The following is an 18814-nucleotide window of genomic DNA, read 5'->3' as shown; positions in this document are numbered from 1 at the left end:
GTTGGGCAAAAAATTTTTTTATTTTTTTTTTAAATTTTTTTTTTTACTTACACCTGTCCCGTTGTGCTCTCACACCGCCCCGTCCCTGCTCTCGCTGCTCCAACCACCTCTGAATTTCGTTCCGCTGCCAGACTTGTCGATTTTACAGACGCTCCAGGGGGGGGATGTCGGGGTCGCTGCGGTAGGCTACCCTCGGAAGACGACACTGCACTTCTGCTGAGTCACTTCGACGGTGTTCAGTAGTGGGTCTGTCCCGAGCTAACGGACGCAGCCCACTACCTACTATGCCTCCTACAAACGACATTGACTTTAAGTCGCGGAGCCAGACTGAGTGAGCGTCCCCTCCAGAGAGCAGACCGCCACCACGTCCCTCCGTCGACCCCCCCAGAACGTCACACGTTGAAGACTGACAGCAGAACTACTATTCAGGGAAGGAAGGAACAGGAACACTGAGACCAAGGTCACCATGAGAGCTCCGGGCATGAAGGGCCACAAGAGCAAGGATAATTTATATTTTTGGATGATTAATGAGATGAGGATGATTATGATGATGCTTTGGATTTCCAATTTGGTTTTTGAGACTACGTGACAGGGCAGCACTCTACGCTTACTGTCATAATATATCCTGGCGTCAACCAGGCCCGAGAACTGCCGCACCTGCGGTGTTGGTCAGGTATACAGAACCTGAGCACCCTCAAAGTCGCATTCGTTAAGTGAATGACACTCGGCTGTGTGATCCCAGCCTTCCCATAGCACTTCCACTCTGGGTAGGAGCCGACCGTAGCCCGAAAAACCCACATGACCCTGATGGGATTCGAACCCACGACCTCCCGGCCCGCAGCCCGATGCGCTAACCACTGCGCTACAGGGGCCGGTGGGCAAAAGTTGGTTGCAAGTCTGCCATGTGAACAGCACTTTACACTCTGTCTGTATTCTTCTTTGCTCATTCTCTTCATTTTCTTTCTCTGTCTACTCTTCTTTTTAGTGTGACAGGGGAGGCTACCGCTCCTTTCACAGCAGACTCTGCACCCGAGTTGTTGGCCTTTAAAAGTCAACACCGGTGTATTGTAGAATTCTGTTTGTGATGGGGTCTGGTGGTTTCCGATTGTCTGTATGTTCATGGAAACCTTCGGGTTTGCATAACAGTTTTTATAGGGCTAAGAAATTAGCCCTAACATTTTCAATCCTGTTTGATTGCACTTCGCTTCCCGAGGTGATCGTAGTGTTTCGGCACTCAGCTTCTTGTTTTTGTGTTTGCTGATGAAGACGAAAGTGTAAATTAGTTCGTGTTTATTTGCTGATGTTGCTGTTTTCTGGTGACTACATTTTTATTGTTATCTTGTTCAAGTCTTTGTTGTTCTCCCATTCTTTACTAAGTTTATCTGTCCAACCCGTCTTATGTGACGTTTTGATTGCGTATGTTTAACAACTCTCTAATCTCATCTATAACTATTCTGAAATTTTTGCCATCTGTTTCGTAACTTTTTCATATCTATTTGTATACATATTCATTAGTTTATTCGCATTAATTATTCAGGTTGTTTTGTTCTCGTATCTTTCATATTTGTTCTTTCTTTATTTTTTTTAGGGTGGGGGGGGGGGGGGGGGGGTATGCATTTATTTACTTTCTGGGGATTGATACTGATAACGTGTTTTCGGAAGTACGCTGAACCCATTTTCAGCCAAACGTTCTCCATGCTCTTATCTTGTCTTCCTCTCCCTTTCATATTTGTTTTGACTGAGTTCACCTTCTTTCGATATTTTTCCATTCAGTGAATAGTTCATAGTGATCAAATGCAGTTCTCGCCTAAATGCTAAGTGGGCAAGTACTAGCTGTAAGAAAGGAGGAACATACGGTCCTAATCCTAGCACCCTTAGGTAATAATGTTTTGGGAGTTTGGGTGCGAGATAGATTCAGGAATCATTCTAGCATTTTTCCAGTTCGGAGCTCGTTCTCTACTTTGTTAAAACAAAAACCAAGAAAGGTATGTTTTTGGAACGTTATATTCTGCATTTTGGAACGTTATATTCTGCATTTTGGAACGTTATATTCTGCATTTTGGAACGTTATACTCTGCATTTTGGAACGTTATATTCTGCATTTTGGAACGTTATATTCTGCATTTTGGAACGTTATATCCTGCATTTTGGAACGTTATATTCTGCATTTTGGAACGTTATATTCTGCATTTTGGAACGTTATATTCTGCATTTTGGAACGCTGGTAGTCTGTCTGGTTTTGGATCTCTGCTTTGTCCTTTGCTCGTTATCATTTACACCTTTTTTCGTTTTAGTGCCGTTTCTCCGAGGTTTTACAAAGACGTTCGCATCCACTCCGGGCGACTGCAAGACGGACTGACGTCATCGTTCTTTGCGCTCCAGAAAACTCTCTTTCTTTTCTTCACCTTGCCACCGGAAGACCCAGGGCGCAGGCGCGTGCAGATGTGGAGGGCATGCCGGGAAGAGTCTGACGTCATGAAAGTTTTGCCTCCATCCAAATCTTGTTGTTGACATTGTAAAATCGCGTTCGTGAAAGTTCCACTGTTTCGCCAACACAAATGTTGCCGTTCGTCAAAACTCTACTCATCTCTGCAAAGTTATTGCTCAATCTTTTTGGTGTCGTGTAGGAAAGCTCACAATGTTGGAGTGTGTTTGAATTTTGATTATTTCCTTTGTTCCGCTGTCCACGAACACATGCGTTTCTATTCGTCAAAACTCTACGACTCGCTCGCTAAGTAGGTGAAATATTTAAGACGTCGCGTTGTAAGAAAGCTAGTTGTGTGTCTAAATGTTACGTCTTTCTTACGCTAGTGCTTCAGAGAAGGAACTGGGCACGTGATTAGAGAAGGCTGACTCGGAAAAAAACCATTTTCTTTTCCCCTTTATTTCAAAAACTTTTTCTCAAGAATATATATTTTTCCGTTTCAATCTATATCCTTGCAACTATTGTTGATTAAAAAAGCGATAGATATTGTTTCAGATTACCTTAAGCATTTTTAGACCTTTAGATTCAGATCTCTTTCAGTACGAGATTGTCGTGTTTTTATATATATTTACGGAATAATTCCTTTCTGATTTTTTAAAATCATTTACAAATAAAGTTGCTTTCGCGTGTCTGTTGTTGAATACGTGTACGTATTTTTTCCTGGATATGTGAGTGTGTGTTTGTGTGCGCCGCGCGCGCACGTGTGTGTGTGTGTGTGTGTGTGTGTGTGTGTGTGTGTGTGTGTGTGTGTGTGTGTGTGTGTGTGTGTGTGTGTGTGTAAATGCATACGTTTATGTGTAATTGCGTAAAACAACTCGACCTCTTGTACTCATCAACTTAAGCAGAAGGTGTTTACTTGATTCCATATTTTATTCAAACAAACACGATCAAAATCAACAATATAACAACAACAACATTCTTTGATTTTCGAGACAAACTTAAATATGCCACAGCAGGCACATTTGTAACTCCACATACAGGTTTTAAATGCTTACATTCTCGGTGTTAAGAAGATTTCTGTCAACCATATACCCACATATTCCGATAAAACCAAAAGTAACTAATACATCGAATCAGTTGGGAGTTATTTCCGATCACCTTTGGATGATTTAAATCTGCTTGTACAAAGATTTAAGAAAGATCAGGACGTTTTCGGTTGTTGTTATTGTTTTCGGCAAATATTTCAGCGACACTTTGGTCACTGAACACAGAAATCAAATCATTAACACACACAAAATCAACTATCCCGCCTCACAGGATACTGAACATTCTTGCCTAATCATCACAGATATAGAGCTTGCAAAGAGAAACCCTGCTACACATAACAAAGAATACATGTACACAAAATCTACACAGAGCCCTCGAAATTCGTTTTTGTAAAAACAAAGCAAAATCACCGGCAACAACATGGTCCAATTTAATCTTTCACAGATGATACCCGACATCAAAAATAGAAAAATTACACAAAATGTCAACCTTCCCCTGCAGGTATGAACAAGGGTATCATGTTTCAAGAATAACGTAATAATAATAGCAAATATTCCTTTCGAAGATGTAATGCTTAAGATTCAAAACTCACAAAATACTAATACAAACTGCACTCGAACGAACCTGCGTTGTAATTTTAGTCCTTTGTTTTCTTTGTTTTGTGCGCAAAAGTAACATACGTCATCAAAACATTCCTGCTTTATTTCAAACCAGAATCCAGTGGTTATATTATATGCTTCAAGTCGAGTGTTCTGTCGCACATTATCTTTTTTTCTTCTGAAACTAATTAGACAACTTCTTCTCAGTCTGTTTTTTGAGTTTAGGAAAATATATCTGAGACGTTCAACATTTCCACACCAGGTGGTTGCATATGATTTGTGAAACACATTCGCGGTAAAACTATTCACAAACGTCATCTGTAAACTAGACATAGATGTGTGCGCGCACGCACGCATTCATGCACGCACGAACATGAAAACACGCACGCACGCACTCATGCTATCTCACACACACACACTCACACACACACACACACACACACACACACACACACACACACACACACACACACACACACACACATACACACATACAAAGACTCACTCGCGCGACATGAGAATAAAAGGCTGGATCATAAAAGGGTGGCGTACCTCTTTGGGCTAAAAACAAAATCGGTCAGTTTGGAGAAAAAAAATATTAAAAGCACAGCAACATATAACAAAACTAGCAGCAAAAATAATAAACGATCACGATTCATTTATGAAAATAAGATACGCGCTGCAATAACTAATGAAGATCGATAGTCAATATGATCGCAAATTCAGTTGGAGAGAGAGAGAGAGAGAGAGAGAGAGAGAGAGAGACAGACAGACAGACAGACAGACAGACAGACAGACAGACAGACAGACAGACAGACAGACAGACAGACAGAGACAGACACAGAAAGGTAAACAACAAAATCAGAGAGATAATACTAGTTAACTAGTTAACAACAAATATACGTTTTAGGGCGTTGAAGGTTGTCCCAAGCCTGTTTTGTTTTTTGTTTTTTGGTTTTGGGGGGAGGGGGGAAGCACAGAAAAGAAGTCGTTTCGTCTTATGTAAAAACTTTTATTTTTAATTTGAGAATAAGAGAGAGAGAGAGAGAGAGAGAGAGAGAGAGAGAGAGAGAGAGAGAGAGAGAGAGAGAGAGAGAGAGAGAGAGAGAGAGAGAGAGAGAGAGAGAGAGAGAGGGTGAGAGAGAGAGAGAGAGGGAGAGAGAGAGGAAGAGAGAGAAAAAAATGTAAATGGAAGGAGGGAAGGATGTATGGAGATAGAGAGGGTGGGTTAATACTTAGATACTTCAACAGTAGGACATTTACATCGTGTGACTGACATCATATTTGAGACAATTCTTTCGCGAATTAGACCAACCACATTAAAACAATGGCTAGTACGGTACTTGTGCTGTCCACACTTGAAATGAGGTAAAAGCATGAACTGCATGTGAAATGACACCTGCAGAGATAGCGAAGTTGCGTCAAATTGGTACGATTTAAAACTAGGGTCGAGATCAAACTGATGTAACCTTAAATTCACAGCCTTACTGACTCGATTTCGTAGGATTTTATGATTTAAAACATCCTTTATTTGTCAGATGAATTAGCAGCTTAACTGAACGGATTCAGTTAACTTTACCCCCTCCCCCCCCTACCCTCCTCAACCAAAGCCTGATCCGAAATTGTATTTTAAGAGGCCAACAAAACAGACCACGACAAAAGACTCACCCTATGTCTTACAAGTTATAACCACACCCACAAAAATCAAATTTAATGGATTTAAAAAATGTCTCATCTGATCTATACTACAAATATAAAACACAGACCTCGGTACACTGGTTTTAGCACATCACCACGTCATGTCCAACAAATAGTCACTAAGAATTAGTAAGCTTACTGGGGACAGAGATAGAAACATCTTGGTAGTCAACTAACCGCGATGCACAACGGTATGAAGATGATGATGGTGTTGCGAGCCGAGACGGACCACATCAAAGGTAAAGCACTGGTCAAGTTTGACCAACGGTCCATCCTGGCTTCCCAACCCGAGCACTGCAAGGAAACCATGTCATTAGTAACGGTCTCGGCGCAAGAAACAAATGCCCAGATTTCACAATGCTGACAACACTCAGAGTGAAGCCTCTAATATTACGGAGATTTAAAAAACGAAACGTCGGGACGTTTCGTTTTGAAGTTGTGGTAAACGTCATCATTTCGGGGGTCTCTCGCTGGAAAGGTGAAGGTCAACTGAAACGGAACGTGGAACGTCAAAACGCAGTCACGTTTTCCACCCCCAAAAAACGAACAATATTTCGTCAACTTTTGTGAGTATTTTTGCACACTAACAGTTTTATTTGTTGGCCATTTTATGCATTGCTAGATTCATCAACCCTTTCACAGTCTTTCAGCGCTGAGAATGTGTTCATTGGAGGTAGACAACTGTTGTGAACTGAAATATTTTGAAGGGTGCTGATCCTGGTACATTTATCCAACTTCATGGTGAGAAAGCAAATGGCGAAGCAGAAGTAGGTCATCGCATCGAATTTTTATTCTGGCTTCGTATGTGATTTTGTATAAACAAAGTCTGTGTGATTTATTTGGACTGAAAATAATCAAAGTATGCCCGATTCTGGACCACCTCCTAGGGTTTTTTTTCCATTCTGATCGAGGACAGACGTGATAATTTCACTTGAAGATTTATCGCCCTTCCTTCATTCCGAAACGAAACGTGAATACATCTAAATCTTGTCTGGGGCCTATGCCGTCTCGTTTCACGTTCCGTTTCGCGGGGTGACTCATTCACCAAACGAAACGAGCTGCAAAACGAAACGTGCTGTCTTTTAAATCTCCCTATTTTCATATGAATTTCTTTTTGTTATGGTGCATCACCCTATTTATGGGCTGAGGCCTAAAATAAATATTCCTGAGTCCTGAAGCTTGTCCTCAAGTTGGCGACATTGACTGCGCAAAGTATACTTCGCGAAGCTGGTCGCACGGAGCTTTAGTACTGAGTTTTCGGTAAAAAGACTTCGCGAAGCTGGTCGCACGGAGCGTTAGTACTGAGTTTTCGGTAAAAAGACTTCGCGAAGCTGGTCGCACGGAGCTTTAGTACTGAGTTTTCGGTAAAAAAAACCTTCGGGCTCAATAAAGGCCCGCCTTTAGCTTCCTCCAATTGCTGAGCCTGTAGCTTATAATTTGACTGAAATTCAACAAGAAAAATGTCACGATGGACAAATACGTAGATTTTGCGATAGAGAAAAGCGTACAATAGACGAGGTTCGTAAATAACTCTGTCGGGTGTGTATGGGTTGTGACCGAGTGAATACTCTTTCTTTGAGTGAGTCAAACATTCCCCACGTGACATTATAGGCCAGTCACTAGCGAGGGGTGTGTCTGAAACACGTGGACAAGGAGCGCTTGCCTCACAAAAGAACGGGGTGGCCGAGTGGTAACGCACTTGCGCTCGGAAGCGAGAGGTTGCGAGTTCGACCCTGGGTCAGGGCGTAAGCAATTTTCTCCCCCCTTTCCTAACCTAGGTGGTGGGTTCAAGTGCTAGTCTTTCGGATGAGACGAAAAACCGAGGTCCCTTCGTTGTACACTACATTGGGGTGTGCACGTTAAAGATCCCACGATTGACAAAAGGGTCTTTCCTGGCAAAATTGTATAGGCATAGATATGAATGTCCACCAAAATACCCGTGTGACTTGGAATAATAGGCCGTGAAAAGTAGGATATGCGCCGAAATGGCTGCGATCTGCTGGCCGATGTGAATGCGTGATGTATTGTGTAAACAAATTCCATCTCACACGGCATAAATAAATCCCTGCGCCTTGAATATGTGCGCAATATAAATTGCATAAAATAAAAATAAGAAAAATAAAAAAAATAAATCCCTGCGCTTAGAACTGTACCCACGGAATACGCGCGATATAAGCTTTATATTGATTGATTGATTGATTGATTGATTGATTGACAAAAAGCACAAGAATTCACTCTTTCGCAACCCACACATGTACAACCCCGACAGAGTTATATCCGGAGTTCGTCCATTGTGGCCAGTGGATCGTTGACAGCAAACCATAATTCTGAGTTTTTTTCCCTCCAGCTTCACAAAAGCTGAGGAGGTACCCTCAACATATCGCATTTACAAAGCCTGTTCGTTAGACAAGTGCGTACCAGCGAAACAGTCTCCTGACCATGTTAAACACCATTCAGTCCTTGTGAATCGTAAATACGTTCACTGATAATTTCAAAATGAACCGAGTGTTTTGTCAACAGTACGAAATCCCAAGCAAATGCTTCTTGCGCCTTGAGTAAACTTTGCTATCTAACTCCGGCTCCCAAAAGACAGATTCCAGAAATAACCCTGTCAAGTTTTGGGAGGCTGTGGCAGAGTTGTATTCCTTGAAGGGGAGGCAATCTGAGCTATATTTAGCTCAGTCAGAACTACCAGCCGATCGGAGCTTATTTAATTTATTTAATGTGACACCAAAGATGTGTTTTCATTAGTTATTCCCGAGGATCTATGTATAGCTCAGCTTGCTCGTTTAAAAAACACACACAAAAACACTCTTTCCCAGCCAAAAAAAAATGTTGTTAAAAATACGACAGAGTTATAAACTTTAAGTATAGAAAGTCTAGATTTTAAGATTTCCATAAAAACTTTAAGTTAGTTAGTTGTGCAAGGAAAGACCTTTGATTACGGCTCTCGTTGAAAATCACGGATTGCACCAGAAGTTAAAATGAATACAAATGTATCAGGTCAGTATGTGTATGTGTGGGGGAGGGGGGGGCGGTGAGTGTGTGTGTGGGGGGGGGGGGGGCGTAAAATTCAGTACGCTTACGATAAGTAAAACAAATTACCTGAACAGAAACATCCTAGGTGCCCTCCGTAAAGAGCGAGCAATTTTCAAAGAGTTTATTTTTGCGTGGTTTATCTTACCCCTGAACCATCGTGAACCCGTGTGATCAAGTTTCCCTTTTTCACAATGTCGTCGTCAGTTAGTAATTTGAATGCAACTCGCTGTGAGCTTATCTGCAATAGCACATTATTAAGTACCTCTGACTATGCACGAAACAAACGGCTGTGGTTCACAAGAACTCTAGCGATGGCTTTTGACTGTTCAGAGGAACTGGCGATAGGTATAAACCGTCGTCTGCTACGAGAACCACGACCTTGCGTGACTTTCAAAACTTCAAATTGTACTGATCTTGTCTTGATGAAAAAAGAATTCTTTTATGATTTAAGAATGTTTGTGTAACAAGCTGTCAATTTATTATTTAGATTTTAAAAGTTAGGTCCAGCACCAAAACGCACCACGGTCCGATTGTCTCTGACACTCTCTCCGCAAAATTAATTCTTTGAAAATTGCTCGCTCTTTGCGGAGGGCACCTAGAATGTTCCCGTTTGGTGAGCGTTCAAATGGAAGGTTGTTTGTACTGTGTGTAAAAGCCTGACAGTATCTGTGATGGTTTACGGGAGGCTTACTGTGCCTTTAAACAATGTTGAAAATGAATGATTTGACTTTATTCTAACAAGCAACAACGGTATATACACTTAAAATTTAATATAACATTTGCGGTTTCAGAAACTATTACATTTGCCCCTGAAGTCTAATGTAAACTGTATATAACGAAGTTCTAAAGTATATGACATACATTATATCCAGGTATATTAGATAGAACTCGTGCTATAAAGTGTGAGCCTATTATGAATGTTTATCATGAAGCAAGAAGAATGTCGTATCTGTAATACAGGTTCTTTACTTGACCTGTGGAACTTTGCGATGGCAATTTATTTCGCATGTTCCCCTGTCAACAACAATTACAACACACTATGAAAGATTAATATATTAGAAAGATTAATATATTCTAACATATGTCTGCATATTTCTGTGGACAGTATATAAATAACAAATAATTTTAGTATGGTTACTACGGTGGTTCTGCAAAAGCGGTAAGAGTTCCTTTCAGCTTTGTGAAGCTGGGGAGGATCCCCAAATATAAACTTCAATATAGATCAAAATATCCCACTTGCCCATATGTCACGCTATTTCAATTACTGTTGGTTTAAACCATCGCCGGTTAAGCGAGGGATATTAGCAAAATAAACACACACAACATGTCGAATACACGCAGCTAACTCAAATAAAACCATCCAATACAACAAGGTCAAGACAATGAACAAGTCGCGTAAAGCGAAAATACAATATTTAGTCAAGTAGCTGCCATTTTTCAGCAAGACCGTATACTCGTAGCATCGTCAGTCCACCGCTCATGGCAAAGGCAGTGAAATTGACAAGAAGAGCGGGGTAGTAGTTGCGCTAAGAAGGATAGCACGCTTTTCTGTACCTCTCTTTGTTTTAACTTTCTGAGCGTGTTTTTAATCCAAACATATCATATCTATATGTTTTTGGAATCAGGAACCAACAAGGAATAAGATGAAAGTGTTTTTAAATTGATTTGGAACATTTAATTTTGATAATAATTTTTATATATTTAATTTTCAGAGCTTATTTTTAATTCGAATATAACATATTTATATGTTTTTGGAATCAGAAAATGATGGAGAATAAGATAAACGTAAATTTGGATCGTTTTATAAATTTTTATTTTTTTTTACAATTTTCCGATTTTTAATGACCAAAGTCATTAATTAATTTTTAAGCCACCAAGCTGAAATGCAATACCGAACCCCGGGCTTCGTCGAAGAATACTTGACCAAAATTTGAACCAATTTGGTTGAAAAATGAGGGCGTGACAGTGCCGCCTCAACTTTCACGAAAAGCCGGATATGACGTCATCAAAGACATTTATCAAAAAAATGAAAAAAACGTTCGGGGATTTCATACCCAGGAACTCTCATGTCAAATTTCATAAAGATCGGTCCAGTAGTTTAGTCTGAATCGCTCTACACACACACACACACACACACACACACGCACGCACGCACGCACATACACCACGACCCTCGTTTCGATTCCCCCTCGATGTTAAAATATTTAGTCAAAACTTGACTAAATATAAAAAAACGGACATTAATCGGAATTTAACAAAAGTGTGTGTCTTTTAGGATCGAAAAACAAAAAGTCACTACAAAGAGACAACAAGAAGGGCAAAGCCCATACGACTCACATGCTTGACCTTGACCTTTACATGACCTTGACCTTCAGGGTCAAGGTCAAATAACTAAACATCGCAATGACATCATACACTAAGAACTGCTTTACACATTTTTCCTACCAAAATACATGTGACCTTGACCCAAGATCAAGGTCATCCAAGGTCATGCAACACAAAGCTGTTAATTCAAGACATAGGAAGTACAATGGTGCTTATTGGCTCTTTCTACCATGAGATATGGTCACTTTTAGTGGTTCACTACCTTATTTTGGTCACATTTCATAAGGGTCAAAGTGACCTTGACCTTGATCATATGTGACCAAATGTGTCTCATGATGAAAGCATAACATGTGCCCCACATAATTTTTAAGTTTGAAACAGTTATCTTCCATAGTTCAGGGTCAAGGTCACTTCAAAATATGTATACAATCCAACTTTGAAGAGCTCCTGTGACCTTGACCTTGAAGCAAGGTAAACCAAACTGGTATCAAAAGATGGGGCTTACTTTGCCCTATATATCATATATAGGTGAGGTATTCAATCTCAAAAACTTCAGAGAAAATGTGAAAAATGTGAAAAATAGCTGTTTTTTAGACAACATTTATGGCCCCTGCGACCTTGACCTTGAAGCAAGGTCAAGATGCTATGTATGTTTTTTGGGGCCTTGTCATCATACACCATCTTGCCAAATTTGGTACTGATAGACTGAATAGTGTCCAAGAAATATCCAACGTTAAAGTTTTCCGGACGGCCGGCCGGACGGACGGACGGACGGACGACTCGGGTGAGTACATAGACTCACTTTTGCTTCGCATGTGAGTCAAAAAGTGTTTGCCTTTAACTATACATGAAACGAAGTATTTCTGATGAAAGTTAAAACGAAAACAAACCAGCAAGTCAATGATTTGTAACACTTATATTACTAGTGATGCCATTTTCACTTTTGCACAACTTAAGAAATAAATTACACACATACTCACACACATACACACACACACACACACACACACACACACACTCACACACACTCACACACACACACACACACACACACACACACACACACACACACACACACAAACGCCTCACGCCATCACCACCATCACCGCAGGACCATGATAAGACATACCAAGAAATTCAGTTGATCCCAGGATCAACACGAGCCGAAACATTGACAATATCAAAGAAACAAGGATTCTACACCTGTTGGTACAGGTAAACAATTTCTGAGCGTGTTTTTAATCCAAGCATATCATATCTATATGTTTTTGGAATCAGGAACCGACAAGGACTAAGATGAAACTGTTTTTAAATTGATTTCGAAAATTTAATTTTGATAATAATTTTAATTTTTTTTAATTTTCAGAGCTTGTTTTTAATCCAAATATAACATATTTATATGTTTTTGGAATCCGAAAATGATGGAGAATAAGATGAACGTAAATTTGGATCGTTTTATAATTTTTTATTTTTTACAATTTTCAGATTTTTAATGACCAAAGTCATTAATTAATTTTTAAGCCACCAAGCTGAAATGCAATACCGAAGTCCGGGCTTCGTCGAAGATTACTTGACCAAAATTTCAACCAATTTGGTTGAAAAATGAGAGCGTGACAGTGCCGCCTCAACTTTCACGAAAAGCCGGATATGACGTCATCAAAGACATTTATCAAAAAAATGAAAAAAAACGTCTGGGGATATCATACCCAGGAACTCTCATGTCAAATTTCATAAAGATCGGTCCAGTAGTTTAGTCTGAATCGCTCTACACACACACACACAGACACACAGACAGACAGACACACACACACACACACACGCACATACACCACGACCCTCGTCTCGATTCCCCCCTCTACGTTAAAACATTTAGTCAAAACTTGACTAAATGTAAAAAAAAAACTAAAGAAGCATACAAGAGAGATAGAGATAGAGATAGAGATCGAGAGAGAGAGAGAGAGAGAGAGAGAGAGAGAGAGAGAGAGAGAGAGAGAGAGAGAGCCAGCCAGCCAGCCAGCCAGACAGACATAGAGTATCACTGACAGAGTATGTCACCGTGTGTATTTATGTGGGGGTGGGGGTGGGGGACGGGGGTCGATCGTGTGCACGATGTGCGTTGGTGCGCGAGCAACCCTGTACGTATGTCCGAGGCCAAAACATGTCGATTTCCGCCGATTCCTGAATGTGCGCGTGTGGTCAAACAATCACCGACACATATGAAACTTTACAACGTACAAGACTCCCCGGAAAACGTCTCCTCAATTAAACAACCAAATCAAATCCCGCAGACGTAGGGTGGTATCGTGAATGCAACGGAATTGCGACACGATCCATCCACTCACCTGCTTTTTTTCCACAGAAAAGAACGGAAATCATACGGGGCACCTTTGCCCTCTTTGCTATCATAAAAGGGGTGGTCACATTTGACACACTTGCGTTACGCATTATGCGGTAGTATTGCGCGGGGCGAGACTGCTTTTCGTTGCTCGCGCGCTGTAGCGTTGGCAGCAGGGACCGAAATACAGGGAGCAGCCGTGACCGAGGGTCATGACCTATTTAGCTGTCAACTTAATCGTAAGCAAGGAACAGCCGTGTAATAGGTGCTTGATTTTGGTATTTTGATTTTACATAACATTAAACCTTTCTTGGGGTTCATGGTCATGGCAACAGCCATATTAATATTATATGATGTATAATATCATATTTCAGCATATGTGAATTACATGGCATCATACCAAACTGTCATACATTTTTATTCCTACATTATTCTGATTGATCATGATCACAACCAAACCTACTATCAGTGGACACATCCAAATGCAAGCGCCTGTTCTTGACAACTTGCCACAGTGACTGATCTAAAAATATAGGTCCTTTGCCGCCACGGACACTGTTTGGCCTGTAGGTAAAATGTACAATGTATTTTCTGATTTGTGCACAAAAGCTTTTTTTCTTTTTTTCAACATAACAATGTTTAATGTCACTGTATGTTTGAAAGACCATGGTCACATTTGTAAAACAAATGTTAAATTAAAAAATAAATAACATTTTGGTTCATGATTTTTTCCTACACCTGTGCTAAAAATAAGAAATAAAAATGTCGGTATATAAGTCACTCAAATACTTCAAAGTATGAATGGTTAGAGTTTGTTGCGGTTGACCCTGCACAGTTCGACCTATGATGTTTTTGTTGAACAATTTTGCCGTCACCCCTCCCATAGGATGACGTATTTCACAACTTCCTGTGTTACACAAACTCAGTTATGACCAATTTTGCCTTCACCCCTCCCATAGGGTGACGGATTTCACAACTTTCTACTGATGAACAATGTTGCCTTCACCCCTCCCATAGGGTGACGGATGTCACAACTTCCTGTGTACACAAACTGATGACGTATTTCACAACAAAATGGGGCTGACCGTGGTACATACGTCACAGAAATCGCCCATGAACAAAAATTTCTCCTCCTGCAAGCTACTTACCCGTCGCCAAAGACGAGCCGCTGGTGCGGCTCGTCAATAACATTTTGCACAAAAGGTCCCAAACTAAAGACGTTTTTGACCTGGATTTCACCAAAAGGATAAAACCAAGAAATAATACCGCGGTTTGGTATTTCATTCAGATGTTTTTGTCCGTTTTTGTTATTCTGTTAAACATTCTTCGGGAGAAAGATCATTGATCAGAAGTGATTCAACAATTGTCACCACCACCACCCACCCACTACCACCACCACCATCGACAAAAACTTACAAGACACAAATAATAGTATCAACAATATTGCAACATCATCAACAATACTGAACGAATACTGTTACAACATAAACAGCAGATGCTGAAAGATTGAAACCCTTGAGAGGCCCTAACATAGCGAGTCGGGAAGCGGTGGCCTTGGAAGGACCTTGACTACGTCAGACTCTTTCCGGCATGCCCTCCACATCTGCACGCGCCTGCGCCGTGGGTCTTCCGGTGGCACGGTGAAGCACAAGAAGATGGTTCTCCGAAGCACAAAGAACGATGACGTCAAACCGTCTTGCAGAACGCCCGAGTGTATGTGCACGTCGCTGAAGACCTCAGGCGCGAGTGCACTGAAAAAAATATGATTATAATAATAAGAACATTTATATAGCGCTAAATCAAAAACTTTCGTTAAAAAGGCTTGCTCTAAGCGCTTGACATCTAAACTAAAACGTCATTCACACTCTTTACAATGATGTACAAGAACTTCATGTCGCACTCTTTCATTCAGTATAGCACCATTCGCACCATACATGAAGCTGTTGAACTCAAGTGCGAGTGCGCTGAAAAAATGTGATAAAACAACATGAAGCTTTAGAACTCAGGTACAAGTGCACTGAAGAAATGTGATTATACTACGTTAAGCTGTAGAACGCAGGTACGAGTGCACTGAAAAATGTGTTTATACAACACGAAGCGTTGATATCAATGAATATTGATGAATAAATCAGTCAGTTAGTCAGTCAGTCAGTGAGTCGCCTGTTGGTGAGATATGTGCGCGTTATAAATATTCGTATTATTATTATTATAATCAGTCAATCAGTCAGTCAGTCAGTCAGTCAGTCAGTCAGTAAATCGTAGTACACTCAAACCAACCATACAAGACGGCTGATTTAAAGACCTCATCCTTTTAAGACCTTGATTTTCTTTTTACAGTTAGTCAAGTGTTGACTAAATGTTTTAACATAGATGGAGAATCAAAACGAGGGTGTGGTGTCTGTGTGTGTGTGTGTGTGTGTGTGTGTGTGTGTGTGTGTGTGTGTGTGTGTGTGTGTGTGTGTGTGTGTGTGTGTGTGTGTTTGTATAGAGCGGTTCCAAGAAAACTACTGGACCGATCTTCTTGAAAGTTCACATGTATGATATCCCCAGATATTTTTTGTCTATTTTTCGATAGACGTCTTTGATGACGTCATATCCTGCTTTTTTTAAAGTAGAGGCGGCACTGTCACGCCCCCAACTTTTGATCAAATTGATACACGTTTTAGTCAAGCAATCTTCGACGGAGCCCGGACTATGGGATTGCATTTCAGCTTGGAAGCTTAAAAAATAGTTAATTAGTTTGCTCAAAACGAATTTTCACTTACAGATTACAAAATCATTTCATTGTATTCCTCATCTTCTCCTGAATTAAAAAATATATAGATATGTGAAGTTTCATGAAGATCGGTCAAGTAGTTTTCTCTGAATCGCTCCACACACACACACACACACACACACACATACAGACACACACACACAAACGCACACACAACCGCACACACACCAGGGGCGGATCAGTTGCTTTGTAAGGGGGGGGGGGGGCACTTTGAATCGAAAGTGAATGTGATGGGCGCGAAGCGCCCGAATTTCCTAGGGGGGTCCGGGGGCATGCTCCCCCGGAAAAAATGTTTGCCCAAAGAAGCAAAATGGTGCCATCTGGTGCCATTTGAACTTAGAAATGGCCATAGAATCAGCATAGAAAAATCTTTTTTTTTTTCTTCTTCTTTTTTTTTCTTTTTCGGGGGGGGGGGGCACGTGCCCCCCCCCCCCCCTCGTCCGCCCCTGCACACACATACATACACCACACCCTCGTCTCGATTCCCCGTCTATGTTAAAACATTTAGTCAAAACTTGACTAAATGTAAAAAGGATTAACCGCCTGTCAAATAAGATGAATACGTGCCCGCTAGTGTACTTATTTTATACACTTTGTGACGCACATGTGTATATATAAATAGATACTCAACGTTTCTTACATGCGTAAGTATTCAAGACATGTTCATGTGTCATCCCAATAAAATGTTCACTCTCTGGTGAAATTGGAAAAATTGTGACTACAAACCAATGGAAGTAAAACAAGAACATGAGTAAACAGACACGACCAAAAGATAGAAACAGACAAAGAAAAAGAACAGAATCGAAAAAAATAATACGTGTGTACAATCACGGACACACGCACAGATGCACATAGCGAACGACTAGACATCAAGCAATACCACAGATTATTCTATCGCCTTCGCTCAATAAAGATTTGTCATTGCCACTATCATGGTCCCGTTTCAATGGAAAATGTTCTCTAAATCAACCGAGTTTAATCAATCAATCAATCAATCAGTTGAATACTCTAGCCTACAATTGACAACTTAAATAATACAATGATGTTTATTACACAATACAATAGAATAGAATACAATACAATAAAATAAAATACAATACTATAGCCTACAACACAATACAATGGCATGTACTGCAATAAAATAACATTCAATACATTCTAGCTGAGTAGGTATAGGTCTCTTTGTCAATCAATCAATCAATCAATCAATCAATCAATCTATGAAAATAAAACTTACTTGACAGCTTTTCCGTGGTTACTAGACTTAAGCAGCTCTTCCGCGACTCCTCTGTCTCTGAACAACACAAGGTTAGTGTAGTCGCCTCCCTTGACTCGCTCTCCTGACACGTAAGCCAACATTCCGTCTATTTCCGCCAGTTCTGTCACCAACACGTTATCCAGACCAATCATTTCGTTCACCACGTCTTTGCGCGATAGAGAAGCATCCAGTTTCGTCCCGACGAACCCCACAAAGTGTATTTCCTTGCGAGACAGGTTGTCCGTTACCCCTTTCTCGAGATTGTGGAGTTCTTTTGGCTCCAGCGATTCGGTCTTGGGCAGTAAATCGCTGACTGCGCGAAAACCGTTTGGGAGAATAACTCTCATGTCCCTTCCGTCATCAGTTTCGGTGTGGAAACCACGCTTGACTTGAGAGTTCCAGAAGTCGGGGTCTTTGCATTCTGCTTTCATTCGTAAAATTTCTTCGAACGCTACCGTTTTCATTTCCTTTAGAAACTGAAAGTCGCCGTAGTACTTGCTCAGGTCGTTGTAGGAAGACATAGTGAGTATATCACCCGGCTCTTGGGTTGAAGATAAAAACTTGGTTCTTCAGAAGAGTTCTTGGTTGTTGTTTTTTGGTATTGTTTTTTACCCCTTTCGCCAAGACGGTTGAAACAAGCGAGAGTACTGGCTTTGGTGCTGTATGTATACGCTATTACTTGATTGTCTCTCAGTTGTTGTTGTTTTTCCCCGCTGACAAGGTATGGATGAGAAAGAGAGTAATTATACTAAAGTTTTGATGCTTTATGTACGTCGCGACTGGATTGTCTCTCGGATGTTGCTGTTTTCCGTTGCGAAGGTAAGAATAAGAGAAAAAGAGGATTGGCTTTAGCGTGTAACTTGTTTTTATCCTACATACGCGAGAGAGACACTCGTGAGATAATAATCGTTCAAATCACACGTGTCACAGTGTATATCATGTAAATGAGGTCATGTCAAGCAGGTCTGGCAGGGACCTGTTTTTGCAATGCTTATGATGCCAAAGTCACCGAGACAAACGTCATTATAGAAAAAAAATTGCGCTCGCTAATTACCCAACCGGTGCGTCCCGCTAGCGCTACGTGTCATTTGTGCTACGTATCGTTTGCGCTATTTTCTGTAGTGCTATCGACACAAATTGCCAAAAACAGTAGTGCTATCGGCACGTAGTGCTATTGCCACAATTCACACATGCCATTATCACTACGTCTCAATAGAACTACGTGTCGATATCACTATTTTTGAAAAACCAATGTACTGTAGCGCTACGTGTCGATAACGCTACGTGTCGATAGCACTATACTACATGTTCA

The 18814-nt window shown here is 40.7% G+C and overlaps 1 protein-coding gene and 1 non-coding gene across 2 annotated transcripts; both read right to left on the bottom strand.

Moving 5' to 3' along the window:
* Positions 1 to 799: 799 nt before the first annotated feature.
* Positions 800 to 873, bottom strand: Trnar-gcg (transfer RNA arginine (anticodon GCG)). The gene has a single exon. It is a non-coding gene; the product is annotated as a tRNA-Arg (tRNA).
* Positions 874 to 5672: 4799 nt separating this feature from the next.
* Positions 5673 to 18307, bottom strand: LOC138978751 (uncharacterized). Its single transcript, XM_070351542.1, has 3 exons — positions 17482 to 18307; positions 14999 to 15219; positions 5673 to 6063 (listed from the first exon to the last, which is right to left on the bottom strand). The coding sequence occupies exons 1-3, from the start codon at positions 18021 to 18023 to the stop codon at positions 5942 to 5944; spliced, it is 885 nt and encodes a 294-aa protein (XP_070207643.1). The 5' UTR covers positions 18024 to 18307; the 3' UTR covers positions 5673 to 5941.
* Between the last annotated feature and the right edge of the window lie 507 nt (positions 18308 to 18814).

The sequence above is a fragment of the Littorina saxatilis genome, linkage group LG10 (assembly GCF_037325665.1).
Source record: "Littorina saxatilis isolate snail1 linkage group LG10, US_GU_Lsax_2.0, whole genome shotgun sequence".
In the NCBI taxonomy this organism is placed as follows: Eukaryota; Metazoa; Mollusca; class Gastropoda; order Littorinimorpha; family Littorinidae; genus Littorina; species Littorina saxatilis.
This window is presented reverse-complemented; position numbering and strand designations above follow the sequence as displayed.

Excerpts from the sequence above, each read along its gene's own strand:
- LOC138978751 (XM_070351542.1), bottom strand. The coding sequence starts at position 18,023 with ATGTCTTCCTACAACGACCTGAGCAAGTACTACGGCGACTTTCAGTTT. Across the intron at positions 15,220-17,481 it reads AACCACGGAAAAGCTGTCAA|TGCACTCGCGCCTGAGGTCT; the intron begins GTAAGTTTTATT and ends TATTTTTTTCAG. Across the intron at positions 6,064-14,998 it reads ACCGCTTCCCGACTCGCTAT|TGCTCGGGTTGGGAAGCCAG; the intron begins GTTAGGGCCTCT and ends GTTTCCTTGCAG.